The sequence below is a fragment of the Chiloscyllium punctatum genome, chromosome 5, assembly GCF_047496795.1.
Source record: "Chiloscyllium punctatum isolate Juve2018m chromosome 5, sChiPun1.3, whole genome shotgun sequence".
Classification (NCBI taxonomy): Eukaryota; Metazoa; Chordata; class Chondrichthyes; order Orectolobiformes; family Hemiscylliidae; genus Chiloscyllium; species Chiloscyllium punctatum.
This window is the reverse complement of record NC_092743.1, coordinates 9,643,097-9,657,650: the sequence shown is the minus strand read 5'-3', so window position 1 is coordinate 9,657,650 and position 14,554 is coordinate 9,643,097. Positions and strand designations below refer to the sequence as shown.

Genomic DNA, 14,554 nt, shown 5'->3' with positions numbered 1-14,554 from the left:
GTTCACAGCAAATCTTGTGATATTACAATTGGTCCCCGTGTCCAAATCACTTGTATAGATTGTGAGCATTAAGGTGCAAATACTAATACTCACTACTGAAAGTTAGTTTATTCTTGCTCTATTAGTCTGTTAATCAATACTCAATTCATATTTGCATATTTTCCCATTTTTGCGTGCTCTAATTTTATTTACTAGCCTTTAGTATGTGACCTTATCAAAAGCCTTCTGAAAATTCAAATTAACAAATCCAGTCGTTCTCCTTTGACTTTGCTAAAGTAATATCCTCAAGAGATTGCCAAACAACATGATTTCCATTAAATCTGTCTGCCAAATTTTAGCATTCTTTTCAGCCCTCAGTTATCACCTGCTTTTTAATAAGTTCTAACATTTTTCACTCCTGCCATCAAACCAAAAGGTCTATTGTCTACTTTGTTCCTCAAAATAATCAGGGTTGTAGCTGCTATTTTCTAGCTGTATGAAACTTGATAATCTGGAATTTAGAAAGATAGCCACACACATCCACACTTTCTCTCGCCACTCAACTCTGGGATGTAACTCATCTGGTTTGGGGATTTATCTGGCTTCTCAAATACTATGTTTTAAATTTTGTTTGTGGGTCCCTTGGTCACCTGTTAATTCAGAGATTTTCTGTATCCTCTTACAGATAGATGCAAAATAACTTTAGTTTTCCTGTTCTAGAGTCATACAGCATGGAACAGATCATTCAGTCCATGTCTTTGGAGCCCACATTTGTTCTATCAAATCTGTTCCTTTTCACATATCTAATGAAGATTTTACAATTCTATTCTATCTCTTTTGCTAGTTTGCACATGATTTTGTTCTCCTTTCATCAGGTTCTTGGTCCTCATTTGTCTGATTCTCATTGCTTGCATTTTTCCAGTTTCCCACTTTTTCTGCTATTATCTACTTCCTTTCATCTAATGCAATGTTTAACTCTTCCATTAACTATGGTTTTGGTGTTTGTGTCCTTTCTCATTACACAGTGCTAAATCTAAATTAACCTGATCCCTAAACAAAAAAACTGCAGATGCTGGAAATCAGGAGCAAAGACAGAAATTACTGGAAAAAAACCATTGAATCTGAAACGTTAACTCTGCTTTCCTTCCACAGGTGCTGCCAGACCTGAGTTTTTCCAGCAATTTGTTTTTTGTGACCTGATTCCTAGTTGGATTCTCAATCTATTGCTCCAGAAACCCTTTTCGTACAGTCAAGGAATTCATCTTCCACATTGTTCGTGCTGATTTGGTTAACCCAGTCAGTGTCTAAATTGAAATTGCCCATTGTTACTGTGCTGTCCACCTTACATCTCTAATTTCCCCTCAAAACTAGTACCTGTACTGCAGTTTACTACAACTCCTTTGTAGTTTGCTGCCCCTTGTTTCTTTGCGCACACAAACTGAATCTATGTCTAATGGTCTTCATTATGAATTATAGTATAATTTAAATAGAAGTTGGTTGTTTGATTAGGAGCTTTTCATCCCCAAAATGCTTCAGAAACATTGTAAATTTAGGTGGTAGGGATCACAGATTTGGAAGATGCTAATCTGTGTTTGATTTATTGTAACTGAATTCATTGTGTTGCTGTTTTTATCTTAAATGGGAAGAAGAGATCTAGAAAATATTTCAGTGATCTTTTGGCAGGGTTTCTTTTGTGGGGCTGATAAAGCAGGAAAAAAGGACTGTAAAATGGATTAAACACAAACTATGCATTTGGTTGACATCCTCTTTATTTGTTTTAACATATAAACTGTTAGGTGTGTTATCTATTCAACCAGTGGGAAGGATGATGAGAACAATAGATTTCTGCAGCAAAAGGCAAACAGCCCTGAATTGTTTTTGCAATAATCCTGGCAATATTCATTAAGTATGCACATTTCATTCATGCTGAGCTATAGTAGCAGTCTTAAAATTAACTAAAAATTCTCTATAGATTATCGGTGAGGTGGAAGTGAGTTGTCTATATTTCTAATAAAAATATGTAACACATGGTAAAAAGGATTTTCCCTTTGCCAGTTTGTAAATACCATATCATCAATAAAGTGTACAAAATGAGTTGTCTAATAACCTGATCAGAAAACAACTCTATCCACCAAGCTAAAGTCTTTGTTTATAGGAATTAAAGAGAAATGTATATTCCATTTTACTTGGCTTTGAAAGAGTTCTCCACAATCTTCAGCCTGTTCATCACTTCTTCCAGTAGTTCTAGTTAAGGAACTCAAAAGTTAAAATGTTGGCAATTGCTGTTAAATATTATATACAATAATCATATGCATTGTACTTATAAGATTAGATTAGATTACTTAGTGTGGAAACAGGCCCTTCGGCCCAACAAGTCCACACCGCCCCGCCGAAGCGAAACCCACCCATACCCCTACATTTACCCCTTACCTAACACTACGGGCAATTTAGCATGGCCAATTCACCTGACCTGCACATCTTTGGACTGTGGGAGGAAACCGGAGCACCCGGAGGAAACCCACGCAGACACGGGGAGAACGTGCAAACTCCACACAGTCAGTCGCCTGAGGCGGGAACTGAACCTGGGTCTCTGGCGCTGTGAGGCAGCAGTGCTAACCACTGTGCCACCGTGCCGCCCACAAAGTTGTTTCAGCAATTTAAAAAAAAAGCTTTGACCCTGTTCACCCAGCAATTTTATGATCAAAGCACTGAATTTCTACACGGTGACACATTTTGCATCATGTAGTCAAGAGGAGTTAATTGTAAGTTACTGATTTGACTGTAAATTCATATGGTCTCCCTGACATGGAAACACAAATTGGGTTATTGCTGCAACTGTATGGGGTGCTCGTGAGGCCACGCCTGGAGTACGGTGTACAGTTTTGGTCTCTTTGCCTGAGAAAGAATATACTGGCATTGGAGGGGGGTACGGAGGAGGTTTACTAGGTTGATTCCAGAGATGAGAGGGCTGGTTTAGTGTGTAGACTGAGGCTATACTCATTGGAATTTAGAATGAAAGAAAATATTACAGAAACGTATAAAATGAAGGAAACAGATGAGAGAAGCAGGGAAGTTGTTTCCACTAGTAGGTGAAACTAGAATGAGGGGCATAGCCTCAAAATAAGAGGAAGCAGGTTCAGGACTGAGTTGAGGAGCTGCCTCACCCAAAATGTTGTGTGGAATTCCCTGCCCAGTGAAGCAGTTGAGGCTACTTCATTGAATGTTTTTAAGGCAGTCGGGTGTTTGAACAATAAAGGATTTAACTGTTATGGTGAGCAGGCGGTTAAGTGGAGCTGCGTTCACGAAAAGATCAGCTATGATATTATTGAATGACTAAGCAGGCCTGAAGGGCTAGATGGCCAACTCCTATTATGTTCTTAATAGGACAAGTAGGCATTTGACCCCTTATGTATGTTTTCCTAAGCAATGAGATCAGGCTGGTCTGTCTGTTCAAATTCCACTTTCCCATATACAGCTCCCCACCCCCCCCCCCCCCAACCAAACTCTTGATTCTATTGGAACACAGAATTCTTAACTTTAAATAAAAGCAAAATACTGCAGATTTGGAAATCTGAAACAAGTGCAGACAATGCTGGCAAAACCCAACAGGTCTGGCAGCATCTATGTAGAGAGAAACAGTTAGTTACAAGTCAGCTATGACTTCTGTGTCCCCTTTCTCTTTAAAATTATTCAATGACCCCCTCCTGCGACAGAATTCCAAAGTCACAATCATGGTCACAGCAGACATTGTATGTTTAATAAATCTTTTGAGCAAAGTCATTTAGACCCATTGCTGGAAAAAATGCAATTCACAAATGAAATTAATTAACTATTTTTGATTTCTATATTTCTCTATTCAAGGGGTATGGAAATGGTTATTAGAAACAGAACAAGATTTGACTGGCCAGATCAGCTTCCGCTAATTTACTATACTACCCACTGTTCCTCCAGCAACCTTTGCCTACTATCTCACCACCGTCTCTCAACGCACTCTATTGCAGCTTGAATTTTTCCAACCAAATGTTGGGATTACTGTATGCAGTCATTGGTCTGAAGACAAACTTCGTTGCCTTGCCTCCTCTTTGCAATTATCTGGTGCTGAACAAGACTCGATGGGCCAATGGGCTTCTTCTGTACTGTGAGATTCTAAGATTGTTTCAGGATAACTATCAGATGTTCACCTCTAACATCGCTTGACTTCATTCCTGCCTCAGTTTAGATCAGAGTGGTGCTGGAAAAGCACAGCAGGTAAGAAAGCATCTGAAGAGCAGGGAAATCGACGTTTCGGGCAAAAGCCCTTCATAATTCCTGATGAAGGGCATTTGCCTGCAACGTCGATTTTCCTGCTCCTCGGTTGCTGCCTATCATGCTGTGCTTTTCCAGCACCACTCTGATCTTCACTCTGGTTTCCAGCATCTGCAGTCCTCACTTTTGCATTTATTCTTGTCTCAGCTTATCTGCTGAAATCCTTATCCGTGCTTTTGTTATCACCTAGACTTTCCAATATTCCCCTGGCTCTACTCCTATATTCTATCCTCAGAGAGCTTGAGGTTGACCCAACTTGTATCAAGTTTAGTTCATTCATCACCTTGTGCTTGTTGACCTACATTGGCCCCTGTTTAACCAGCGCTTTAATCTTTAAAATACTATCCATGTTTTCAAATTCACCATGATCTTGCCCCTCTGCTAAACCTAACCACCTCTAGCTCTGCCACTATCCAATTTCTGCCCTGTTCTAATCCTGAATTTTTACCATCTCTGATCCATGCACTAGGGTGCAAGGCTGTTTTAAATTCAAGTCTTTAGGATGGCACAGTGACTCAGTAGTTACACAGTCACAGGCCCAGGTTTGAGTCCACCTCTGCTACTGTTTGTGTGGAGTTTGCACATTCTCCCTGTGTCCGTGTGGGTACCCTTCCATAATTCAAAGATATGCAGGTTGGGTGAACTAGCTATGGGAAATGCAGGGTTAAAGGGATAGGGTAGGTAGGTGGGTGGGTATAAATAGGATATCCTTTGGAGAGTCTGTGTGGACTCTGTTTCTGCACTGCAAAAATTCTGAATGAGACCTGAACCCAGAACCTTCTGACTCGGGCAATAGCGCAGCCAATTACTTAAATGTCAATGTGTCTCCCTCCCTGCCCTTTTTTTTAATAGACTGCGATAACAACATTCCCAGTGCCTATGGCCACCAGAATATTGAGAAAATGAAATTAATCTACACGTACTTACAGACACTCAGAATAAATCTAGGTCATTATTTTGCATTGTGAAGGAAATTAAATTTTTTTTTAAAGTACTGTCGCACATTACATTGAAAGGATATATTTCTGGTTTAATGTCCGTATTTCTTCTTTAGCTTGAATCTGGAACAACACAATTGCTTCACATTTGCATTGATCACCAAGTGATGGAGTTCCTGTAATAATTTGTGTACACTTATTAATTTCATTCTTACTGTGTAGAGTTTCATACTAGACAAGTCTGATTCCAGAGTGAGGTCTGACTTGATAGACCATAAGTTTAGATTTTGCAAACTGCAGTGATCAATTGTGATAGTCACATGGAGGTATCAATGTACTTTTAAAAAAGTTTATTACATGAAAGGAAGGAGAAAACACAGATATAGGAACAATTTGAAAGGGTTTTATTACAAATATCAAATAAAGATTTTACCCTTTTACACTCAACAGCAATCTTGCAGACACTCGAATCTCAGTGTTTGTTTATCCAGTTTCCACTTCAAAGTTTGTCAGTTGGCAGAGCTGTATCTGGTTTATTTCAAACTTGTGTATTCAGAATTGAGTGGTGCTGGAAAAGCACAGCAGGTCAGGCAGCATCCGAGAAGCAGGAGAATCAATGTTTTAGGCATAAGCCCTTTGTCAGGAATGAATTCCTGACAAAGGGCTTATGCCCAAAACGTTGATTCTCCTGCTCCTTGGATGCTGCCTGACCTGTTTGTGCTTTTCCAGCACCACACGCTTGACTCTGATCTACAGTCCTTACTTTTTCCTAAACATTTGCATTCGCTCATTCTTCTTAGCAGTCTTATCAATAGATGTTAACTAAACAGCTAAAACAGGTGACTTATTCCTTAATGTGTTCCTTAAATTCGTGGAAGATTGGCAGGTAGGACAGGTCTTGAGGACGGTGCTGAGCTGGAAGTTTGGAACTAGGGTAAGGTGGGGGAGAGGAAATGAGGAAACTGGTGAAGTCCACATTGATGCCCTGGGGTTGAAGTGTTCTGAGGTGGAAGATGAGGCGTTCTTCTTTCAGGTGGTGAGGGAGTGGCGGAGGATGCCCAAGACCTGCATGTCCTTTGGCAGAGTGGAAGGGGGAGTTGAAATGTTGGGCCATGGGGTGGTGTGGTTGATTAATGCAGGTGGCCTGGAGATGTTAGGAGGCGTCCAGTCTCCCCAATGTAGAGGAGACCGTATCAGGAGCAACGGATACAATAAGTGACGTTGGTGGATGTGAAAGGTCCTTTGGGGCCTTGGATGGAAGTGAGGGGGGAGGTGTAGGTGCAGGTTTTGCAATTCCTGCGGTGGCAGGGGAGGGTGGGTTGTTGGGGGGTGTGGACCTGACCAGGTAGTCACGGAGGGAATGGTTGGGAGGTCATGTTTCAGCCATGCAGGACATTGGTTAGGCCACTTTTGGAATACTGTGTGCAATTCTGGTCTCCCTGCTATACGAAATACATTGTTAAACTTGAAAGGGGGTGCAGTAAAGATTTACAAGAATGTTGCAGAAATTTGAGCTATAGGGATAGGCTGGGGCTGTTTTCCCTGGAGCCAGGGAAACCTCTATAAACCCTAGAGGTTTATAAAATCATAATGGGCATGGATAAGATGAATAGCCAAGATGTTCCTGTGAGTTGGAGAGTCCAAAGCTAGAGGGCATAGGTTAAAAGTGAGGGGGGAAAAATTTAAAAGGGACAACTTTTGCATGCAGAGAATGTGTATATGGAATGAGCTGCCCAATTTGATAAATTGCAGCTACAATTGCAGCGTTTAAAAGGCATCTGTATGGGTATATGAGTAGAAAGGGTTTAGAGGGATATAGACCAAATGCTGACTGATGGGACTAGATTAATTTAGGATATCTGGTTGGCATGGATGAGTTGGACTGTAGGGTCTGTTTCTGTTCTGCTACTTGAAATTGCAAAATTCTTCCCTTCCAGATATTTTGAACCTTGCCACCAATTGCACCTAGAAACAAATGGTACCGAAACATGACACTAATTGGGTCAAGAGCTATATGCTGTATTTCAGTTGAATTAATGTCACAATGTTAATACTGACTTCAGAATTCTTCCCACTCTATACATGACAGGAATTATTCTGACTTAATTTTCCCTTGGAGGGAATTCCCACAGAAATTACAATACATGTTACTTAAGTACCTTGACAAATTTGTAGTTTGACTGTTTCTGCTATTTCACCCATGGTCCTGAAGTCTTTTGTGTAATGCAGGTATTCATCATGTGGCAATGAAGCAATTTGTTGTAGCTGTTCTTCAGTTGCCTTGCCAACTCCAATAGCGAATATATTGATACCTGTTGAGACAGTTCCCATGAGTATGTTGTTCCTCTTCACCTTCAATGCACTATAGAGCCACAGAGTGGGTTATTATGTGAAGCACACCAACTGAACAGGTGTTGGAAGCAGATGTGATTATAACTTCCAAAGAAAATTAGATAAAAACTTAAAGCTTTGCAGGATTTTGGGGAAAGTACAAGGAGAAGGACTAATTGGATTGCATTTTCAAAGAGCTAGCACAGTGATAATGGGCCAAATGGCATCCCGTGCTGTGGAATTCTGAAGAACATCTTGTCCTTGGTTGTCGATCAAGGAAAGTGGTGGACAATTGTGTAATGGGGACACATATAGGTAAAGAGTTTACCAAAGAGAAAAGGACTCCAACCAAAGTGGTGTCTGGACTGGCCCCATACTGAATGCTTTGATTTGATGATACAACTGAAATGAAGACACTTGGTCAATTTCAGATTCATGAGTTAGTTGCCTAGTGCCTGTTCAATAGTGCACTCAACTTGCAATTCATTTTCAATCTTTTGTAAAGGCCACAAATCAAGCATTAGTAAGGTGGTGTAACTGTGCAAGTTAACTACTTACTGCAGCTTTTCTTAGCTTCAGCCTCTGAAAGATGACAGCACATTAGAATTAGGCAGGTGTCCTGGCCACTATTTAGTCATCGATCAATATCACTAAGGATTGATAATTATGATTTTACTGTTTGAGAACTTTGTATGTGTAAATTGGCTGCTGTGTCTCTTAAATATTAAAAATAAAACAGCACTCCTGAATCCCTTTGGTGAATGACAATCTATCAATCTCAGACTTAAAAATTAACAATTGATTTGGTTTCAGTCACCATTTGCAGTCATCAAGTTCCCTGACCTCATAATGATCTAAGTACCTAGAACCAACCCAATTTTCTGCAGATGTTGAGATGTTTAGCTTTATATAGAAAATAATTTATCCTATGCTTTCAAGGTCCAAAGCGCATTACCTCACATAGGCCTACATTGAAATCCTTTTGCAATGGTTCTGCCCACTCACTTAATCAATATCTTGATGTGATTTTCCAATTTCATCTACCCAATTTACAATATTATCTACCCTTATTCAACAGCTCTCATAGACAATCATGGGACAGTGATGAGAATGTACAGTTCCTGTAGCAGATTGGCCATAATCCCATTAAAGGGGAAAAAGACCTGAGGCACTAAATAGCCCCGTGCTACTATGTTTCAGCATCTTTTGTGCTGATCTGAATAGACAGACAGGACTTTGATTAAATGCCCTAATAATAAACACTGCAGCAGTCGCTATATTGCAATTTGAGACTTTAGCCATGTCATTGAGCTACATATATGGATAAAATTATTGCTTTGTTACAATGTCCTTTTATCTGTAACTGAAAACCAGTATTCCTAAATAATTAAAATTTAATCAAGTTAAAATAGAAGATTATGTCCTTAAATGGCCTGACTGAAGAACAGAATGGCCTACTTCTGCCTTAAAGAAAAAAGAGTTGCATTTATAGAGGGCACTTCACAACCTTTCAATGCCCTGCAGGACATATGAAGGCTTGTGCTGGAACACGAGTGGCTTTATGCAGGATCCCAATGTGATAATGAGCAGTAATCTGTTTGTTTTAGTGGTGCTCACTAAGAGACACACATTGGCCAGGGCACTGTGAAGAACTCAGCAGCTACTTTTTGGAAAATTGCCTTTTGAGACTTTCGATGTCCACCCAAGGGGCCTTAGGCAGCACTCCACTGGCACCAGAGCTTAGGTTTTCTAGAGTGGCCTTGAACTTTATGACTAAAATGCGCGATTGTACGTCAAGACAATGTACAAAAGTAAGCTATACGATTCTGTGGGAGATTCTTTGCATGGTGTAAAATGTGCATTACCAGTCTGCTTTGCTTCAGTCGCCCATTCCACAACATCAGCCTGTTGCCGGCTATCAGTGAGCACGATCGCTATCCTCGGAATGTTTTCTGCAAGGGCTCGAGCTCCTTCGGCCACCTTGAAGCTGTTTTTAAAGATCTGTCTCCGAGGGCGTCCTCCTGTGGGCTGTTGGCCTATGGATTTAGCTCGACTCACTGCAGCCTTCACCTGGTTGACAGTGCTGTAGCGTCGGAGAGGAAACTCATTCCGGACCTTAGAGGAATACTGCACCAGACCCACTCGAGTTGCATTTGGTGCAACTTCCAAGCCATCCACGATGCTGTTAACAAACTGTTTCACTGAGCGGAAATGATTTGTTCCAAGGCCTTTGGATTCATCAATAAAGAAGACAAGATCCATAGCTCCATGGATACACTCTACAGCATCCAAACAAAACATTAAACAGAATGTGGGGGTATCACACACCGATAAACCCAATCTTAAACAAAAGTTAACATACGCTATTTAACTTTTGTGCAGATCGGTATTTTTTAAAAATGGTTTCTTGAGAAAGCATTGTGGCAGAAAGTGCTAAATTGTAATGACGATTAAATAAATCAAGTTTAAGAATTTACAAGTTAGAGACAAAATAATTGAAATAGAATAAAGTATAAGCTAATAAAAAGCTGGCACCGTTGTGTGTGTAGAATTGATCACATTTTATTGCAAAATCAAGGTCTTCTTACTTTCAACCTAGTGACGAGATTGGACAAAGTCTGCATGGATTTATGGAAGGGAAATCATGCTTGACAAATTGGCTGGAATTATTGATTAGATTAATTACATTCTTGACAAATTGACTGGAATTGTGGTAAGTTGGTACAACACAGATATCCAGACAGTGATAGAAAGAACATTGGAGCCTAATCGTTATATTGTTTGTTACAAATGTGTTTGGTGTATTAATGTGCCTATATAGAGGAACTCAGTTATGTCCCCACTTCATACAGATTCATCAACAATTCAATGTCCAATTAACCAGGCAGACTCCAATTTTGGATCACTACATCGAGAGGCTAGAGGGTCTCTTGTGGTATAGCAAAACTGACCCTCTCTCTGAGCCTAGAGGTGTGGGTTCAAGCCCCACCTACTGCAGAGATGTGTGAGATACCATCTCTGAGCAGTTTTAATAGAAACATCTAATGAAGCTACAACACAAAAAGAGGCCTTCAGTCCTAACTGATGAGACCCTGTCCATTACTTTTAATCTATCCTGGTACTCCTTTCTTCTTTTCCAGCTTCCCCAAAATAAGAGCTCTCATAGAGACACTGCACAGCAATGGCTTTACAACTCCAATAATGATCAATGTGAGGTTACACAATGCTAAGAGATCTCAGGCTTACCTCAGATGGTTATTTATCCAGTTAAAGTGATGAGCCATTCACAAATGAATACAAAATGATAAGGGGCTCTTGTAGTGTAGGAGTAGTATCCAGCTCTCTGAGTCAGGAGGTCTAGGTTCAAAACCTACCTGCTCCAGAGAAGTGTAATGACATCTCTGAGATGTGGTAATATGCAGAGAAGCTGGAGCATAACAATGGGATTAGTGAGGCTTCCTCTGGAAGGCTGTGTCCAGTTTTGGTCACCCAGTTATAGGAAGGGATATTATTAAGCTAGAAAGGTTTGAGAAGAGATTTAACAGGATGTTGCCAGGTATGGAAGGTTTGAGTTATAAGGAAAGGCTGGATAGGTTGGAACATCTTTCACTGGAGCATAGGAAGTTGAGAGGTGACCTTATAGAGATTTATAAAATTATGAGGGATATCAATAGGATTAATGGTCGGTGTCTTTTCCCTAGGATGAGAACTTTCAAGAGTAGGGGCATATTTTTAAAGTGAGAGGAGAGAGATTTAAAAAAGACAAGAGACAAATTCTTTTACACAGAAGGTGGTTTGTGTGTGGAATGAACTTCCTGAGGATGTGGGTACAATCACAAAGTTTAAAAGACACTTAAATAAGGACGTGAATAGGAAAGGTATGGAGGTATATGGGCCGAAGGGACTAGTTTAGCTTTGGGATTATGTTCAGCATGGCCTAGTTGGACCGAAGGGTCTGTTTCCATGCAGTATGACTCGATGACTCTTGTGACACAGTGGTGGTGTCCCATACTCTGAGACCTGAGGACCTGTATTCATGTCCCAACCACTACAGAGGTGTGGAGGAATGTCCCTGTGCAGGTTGACTGAAACTATCTGTATAGTGACAGTAAACCTACAGAATGGAGGTCGCCTGCGAATACTCAACCAATCAAGTTTGCTGATCTGCATCACTTATTTGATTAACAATCCAGCATTTTGCTACCTGCATTCCATTTTGATTCCTTGTAATTCCCAAACAATGAGTCTCCGATGTATGTGGTGCACAACTGACTCTGGGATTGTGATTTGGGCAAGTTTCATCAAGCATATCTGTTTAATTTAGTGTTTCCTGTCAATGATGATTGAATGACTGTTTCTACATCATTGAATCCCTACAGCATGGAAATAGGTCATTCGGCTTGTCAAGTCCACACTAACCATCCAAAGAGCATCTCACCCAGATTCATCCCCCATCCTTGTAACCCTGCATTTCCCACAGTTAACCCACCTAGTTTGTACATCCCTGGACACTATGGGCTATTTAGCACAGCCAATCCATCTAACCTGCCCATCTTTGGACTGTGGGAAGAAACCAAAGCACACACGGGAGAATTTGCAAACTCCACACAGACTGATGGTGGGATTGAACCTGGGTCCTGGCGCTGTCAAGCAGCAGTGCTAACCACTGAGCCACCCTAAATACATTGTTTGGATTGGAATAAAAAGGAATTTGGCTTGTTATGAGACAGGGTCTAGAAGAAGATGAAATGGTGTGTTGTGAGAGTGAATAGTTGCTGAGGGACATACGCAGACATGTCTTGCCATCGGGGTGAAGTTTATATCCTTTCCGACATCTGCAGAGATAACTATCCTCCGTGCTCACACATTCATGTTCACAGTTGTGCCTGGCCTGGACACAGAAATCAATTCCTGTAAAAAGAACAAAGAACGTATTGAATTGTGTTAATTTAAAGCAGCTGTTACTCTTTTTTTCCCCCAGTACTACAGATATTTTAAATCAAGTTGCTCAGAGATATTATTAGGCCTGCCCCCAAGTCTCCAATCTCAGAGGTAGGGACACTACCACCACACCACAAGTGCCCTACAGGCAAGGTACTTTATGTTAAGCATATACAAGTCATTTAGACTTTTCAGTTCGAACTGGGGGTCTGGTTAAGCTGATAGAAGTCTGTAAGATTCCAACAGGTTAGGTCTCAAGGGTGTGTCAGAAAATATATCAGGATATAATAATGCCATGTGAAAAAACCCAATCATGGTGATTTTAATCTTGCTGTAAATTGGAATATTCAGATTGGCAGAGATAACCATGAGGAATAATTTGTAAGTGAATTTCTTAGAATAATATATTATGAATCTGACCCAGGATAAGGCTTTTCTTGGATCTATAGATGTGTATCGAGGCAGGTTTAAGAAATGATGTCAGAGTAAAGGATCCCCAAGGAAATAGTGATCATAACATTTAGCATTGTTTGAAAGGGAAAAGTGCTGGTTGGAAATTAAGCTTAAATAACGATAATAACATGGGAATGAGGACAGAGCTGGTCTGATTGGAGGGGGAAAGGAGTTTATCAAAAAAAGATGGTTGATGAACAATGGCAAACGTTCAATAAAATAGTTCATGACTCACAATAAAGGTATATTCCCATAAAAAAGAAGGTTTCTAAGAAAGGGATAAGCCAACCATGGTTAACCAGGGAAGCTGATTAGCATCAAATTGAAAGAAGAAAAATATAGAGTATGGCAAACCTTAGAGTTAACCCAGAAAAATTGGGAAAATTTTCAAAATCAACAAAAGATAACTAAATGAATAATAAAGAGGCAGAAATTAAACCTTCAGCATAAAGCAGCAAATAATATTAGGATGGAAAACAAGAGCTTTCTTAAATAAGTAAAAAAGAGTAGGAAAAGTGACTGTAGGCCCCTCACAGGATGACATTGGAGAATCAATAATAGGGAAACGAAAAAAGACAGAGGACTTGATTTTTATTTATTAATATAGGAGACACCAAAGAATTCCAGAAATATTAAATAATGAAGAGGCAAAGGATGCGAGGAACTAAATTCAATAATAAACATAAGGGCAACAAATGGGGCAAAAGATTAACAAATTCCCTGGACCTGATGGATTGCATCCTAGATTATTAAAGGAAATAGCTCGAAGTCACACGACACCAGGTTATAGTCCAACAGGTTTGTTTGAAATCACAAGCTTTCATTCAGATGAACTTCACCTGACAAAGAGGCAGTGCTCCGAAAGCTTGTGTTTTCTGACTTTGTTCCCCCTCCCCCAGCCGAATCCAACAACGGCACCTCCACATCAAAGGAAATAGCTACAGAAAGAGTGATAGTAATTCTCCAGGAATCTTTAGATTCTGGAAAAGCACCATATAATCCCCCTCTTTTAAAAAGGGGTCGGTAACAAAAAGCAGGTTACTGTAGGCCAGTTAGTTAAATATCTGTTATTAATATTTCATTACACTCTAATATAAAGGATATAATAGTAGAGCACTTCAGAATAAATGATATGATCAAGCAGAGGCAGCCTGACTTCAGGAAGGAAAGGTCACACCCCTGGCAAATCTATTAGAATTCTTTGAGGGGGTAACAAGCAGCACTGCAAGGCATCGGACACACTATGCTGTCCCCTTTAACCCTTCAGATCTGATTGTAACCTTCTTTAACACTGTTGAACCTCACCATCACATTCTCAGCTACGACTAGGACAGGCTTTTTATATATTCACAGGATGTGGGCATTGCTGGCTGGGCCAGCATCTATTGTCCATCCCTAATTGCCCAGAGGGCAGTTAAGAATCAACCACATTGGCTGTGGATCTGGAGTTACATGTAGACCAGACCAGGTAAGGATGGAAGTTTTCCTTCCCTCAAGGGCATTGGTGATCCAGATGTGTTCTTCCTGACAATCAACAATGATTTCAAGGTCCTCATTAGACTCCAGATTTTATTGAATTCAAATTCCACCATCTAGGTGGATTCGAA

At 40.3% G+C, this 14,554-nt stretch overlaps 1 protein-coding gene across 1 annotated transcript in view; it reads right to left on the bottom strand.

Moving 5' to 3' along the window:
• Positions 1 to 1,682: 1,682 nt before the first annotated feature.
• LOC140476722 (cartilage matrix protein-like) overlaps positions 1,683 to 14,554 on the bottom strand; it is a 51,483-nt gene continuing 38,611 nt past the window's right edge. The window contains exons 5-9 of the mRNA XM_072569541.1: positions 12,342 to 12,464; positions 9,419 to 9,832; positions 7,382 to 7,534; positions 5,306 to 5,398; positions 1,683 to 2,217 (exon numbers count right to left, since the gene is read on the bottom strand). Coding sequence (XP_072425642.1) covers positions 2,162 to 2,217; positions 5,306 to 5,398; positions 7,382 to 7,534; positions 9,419 to 9,832; positions 12,342 to 12,464 — 839 coding nt within the window. The 3' untranslated portion in view covers positions 1,683 to 2,161. The remainder of the gene's footprint in view (positions 2,218 to 5,305; positions 5,399 to 7,381; positions 7,535 to 9,418; positions 9,833 to 12,341; positions 12,465 to 14,554) is intronic.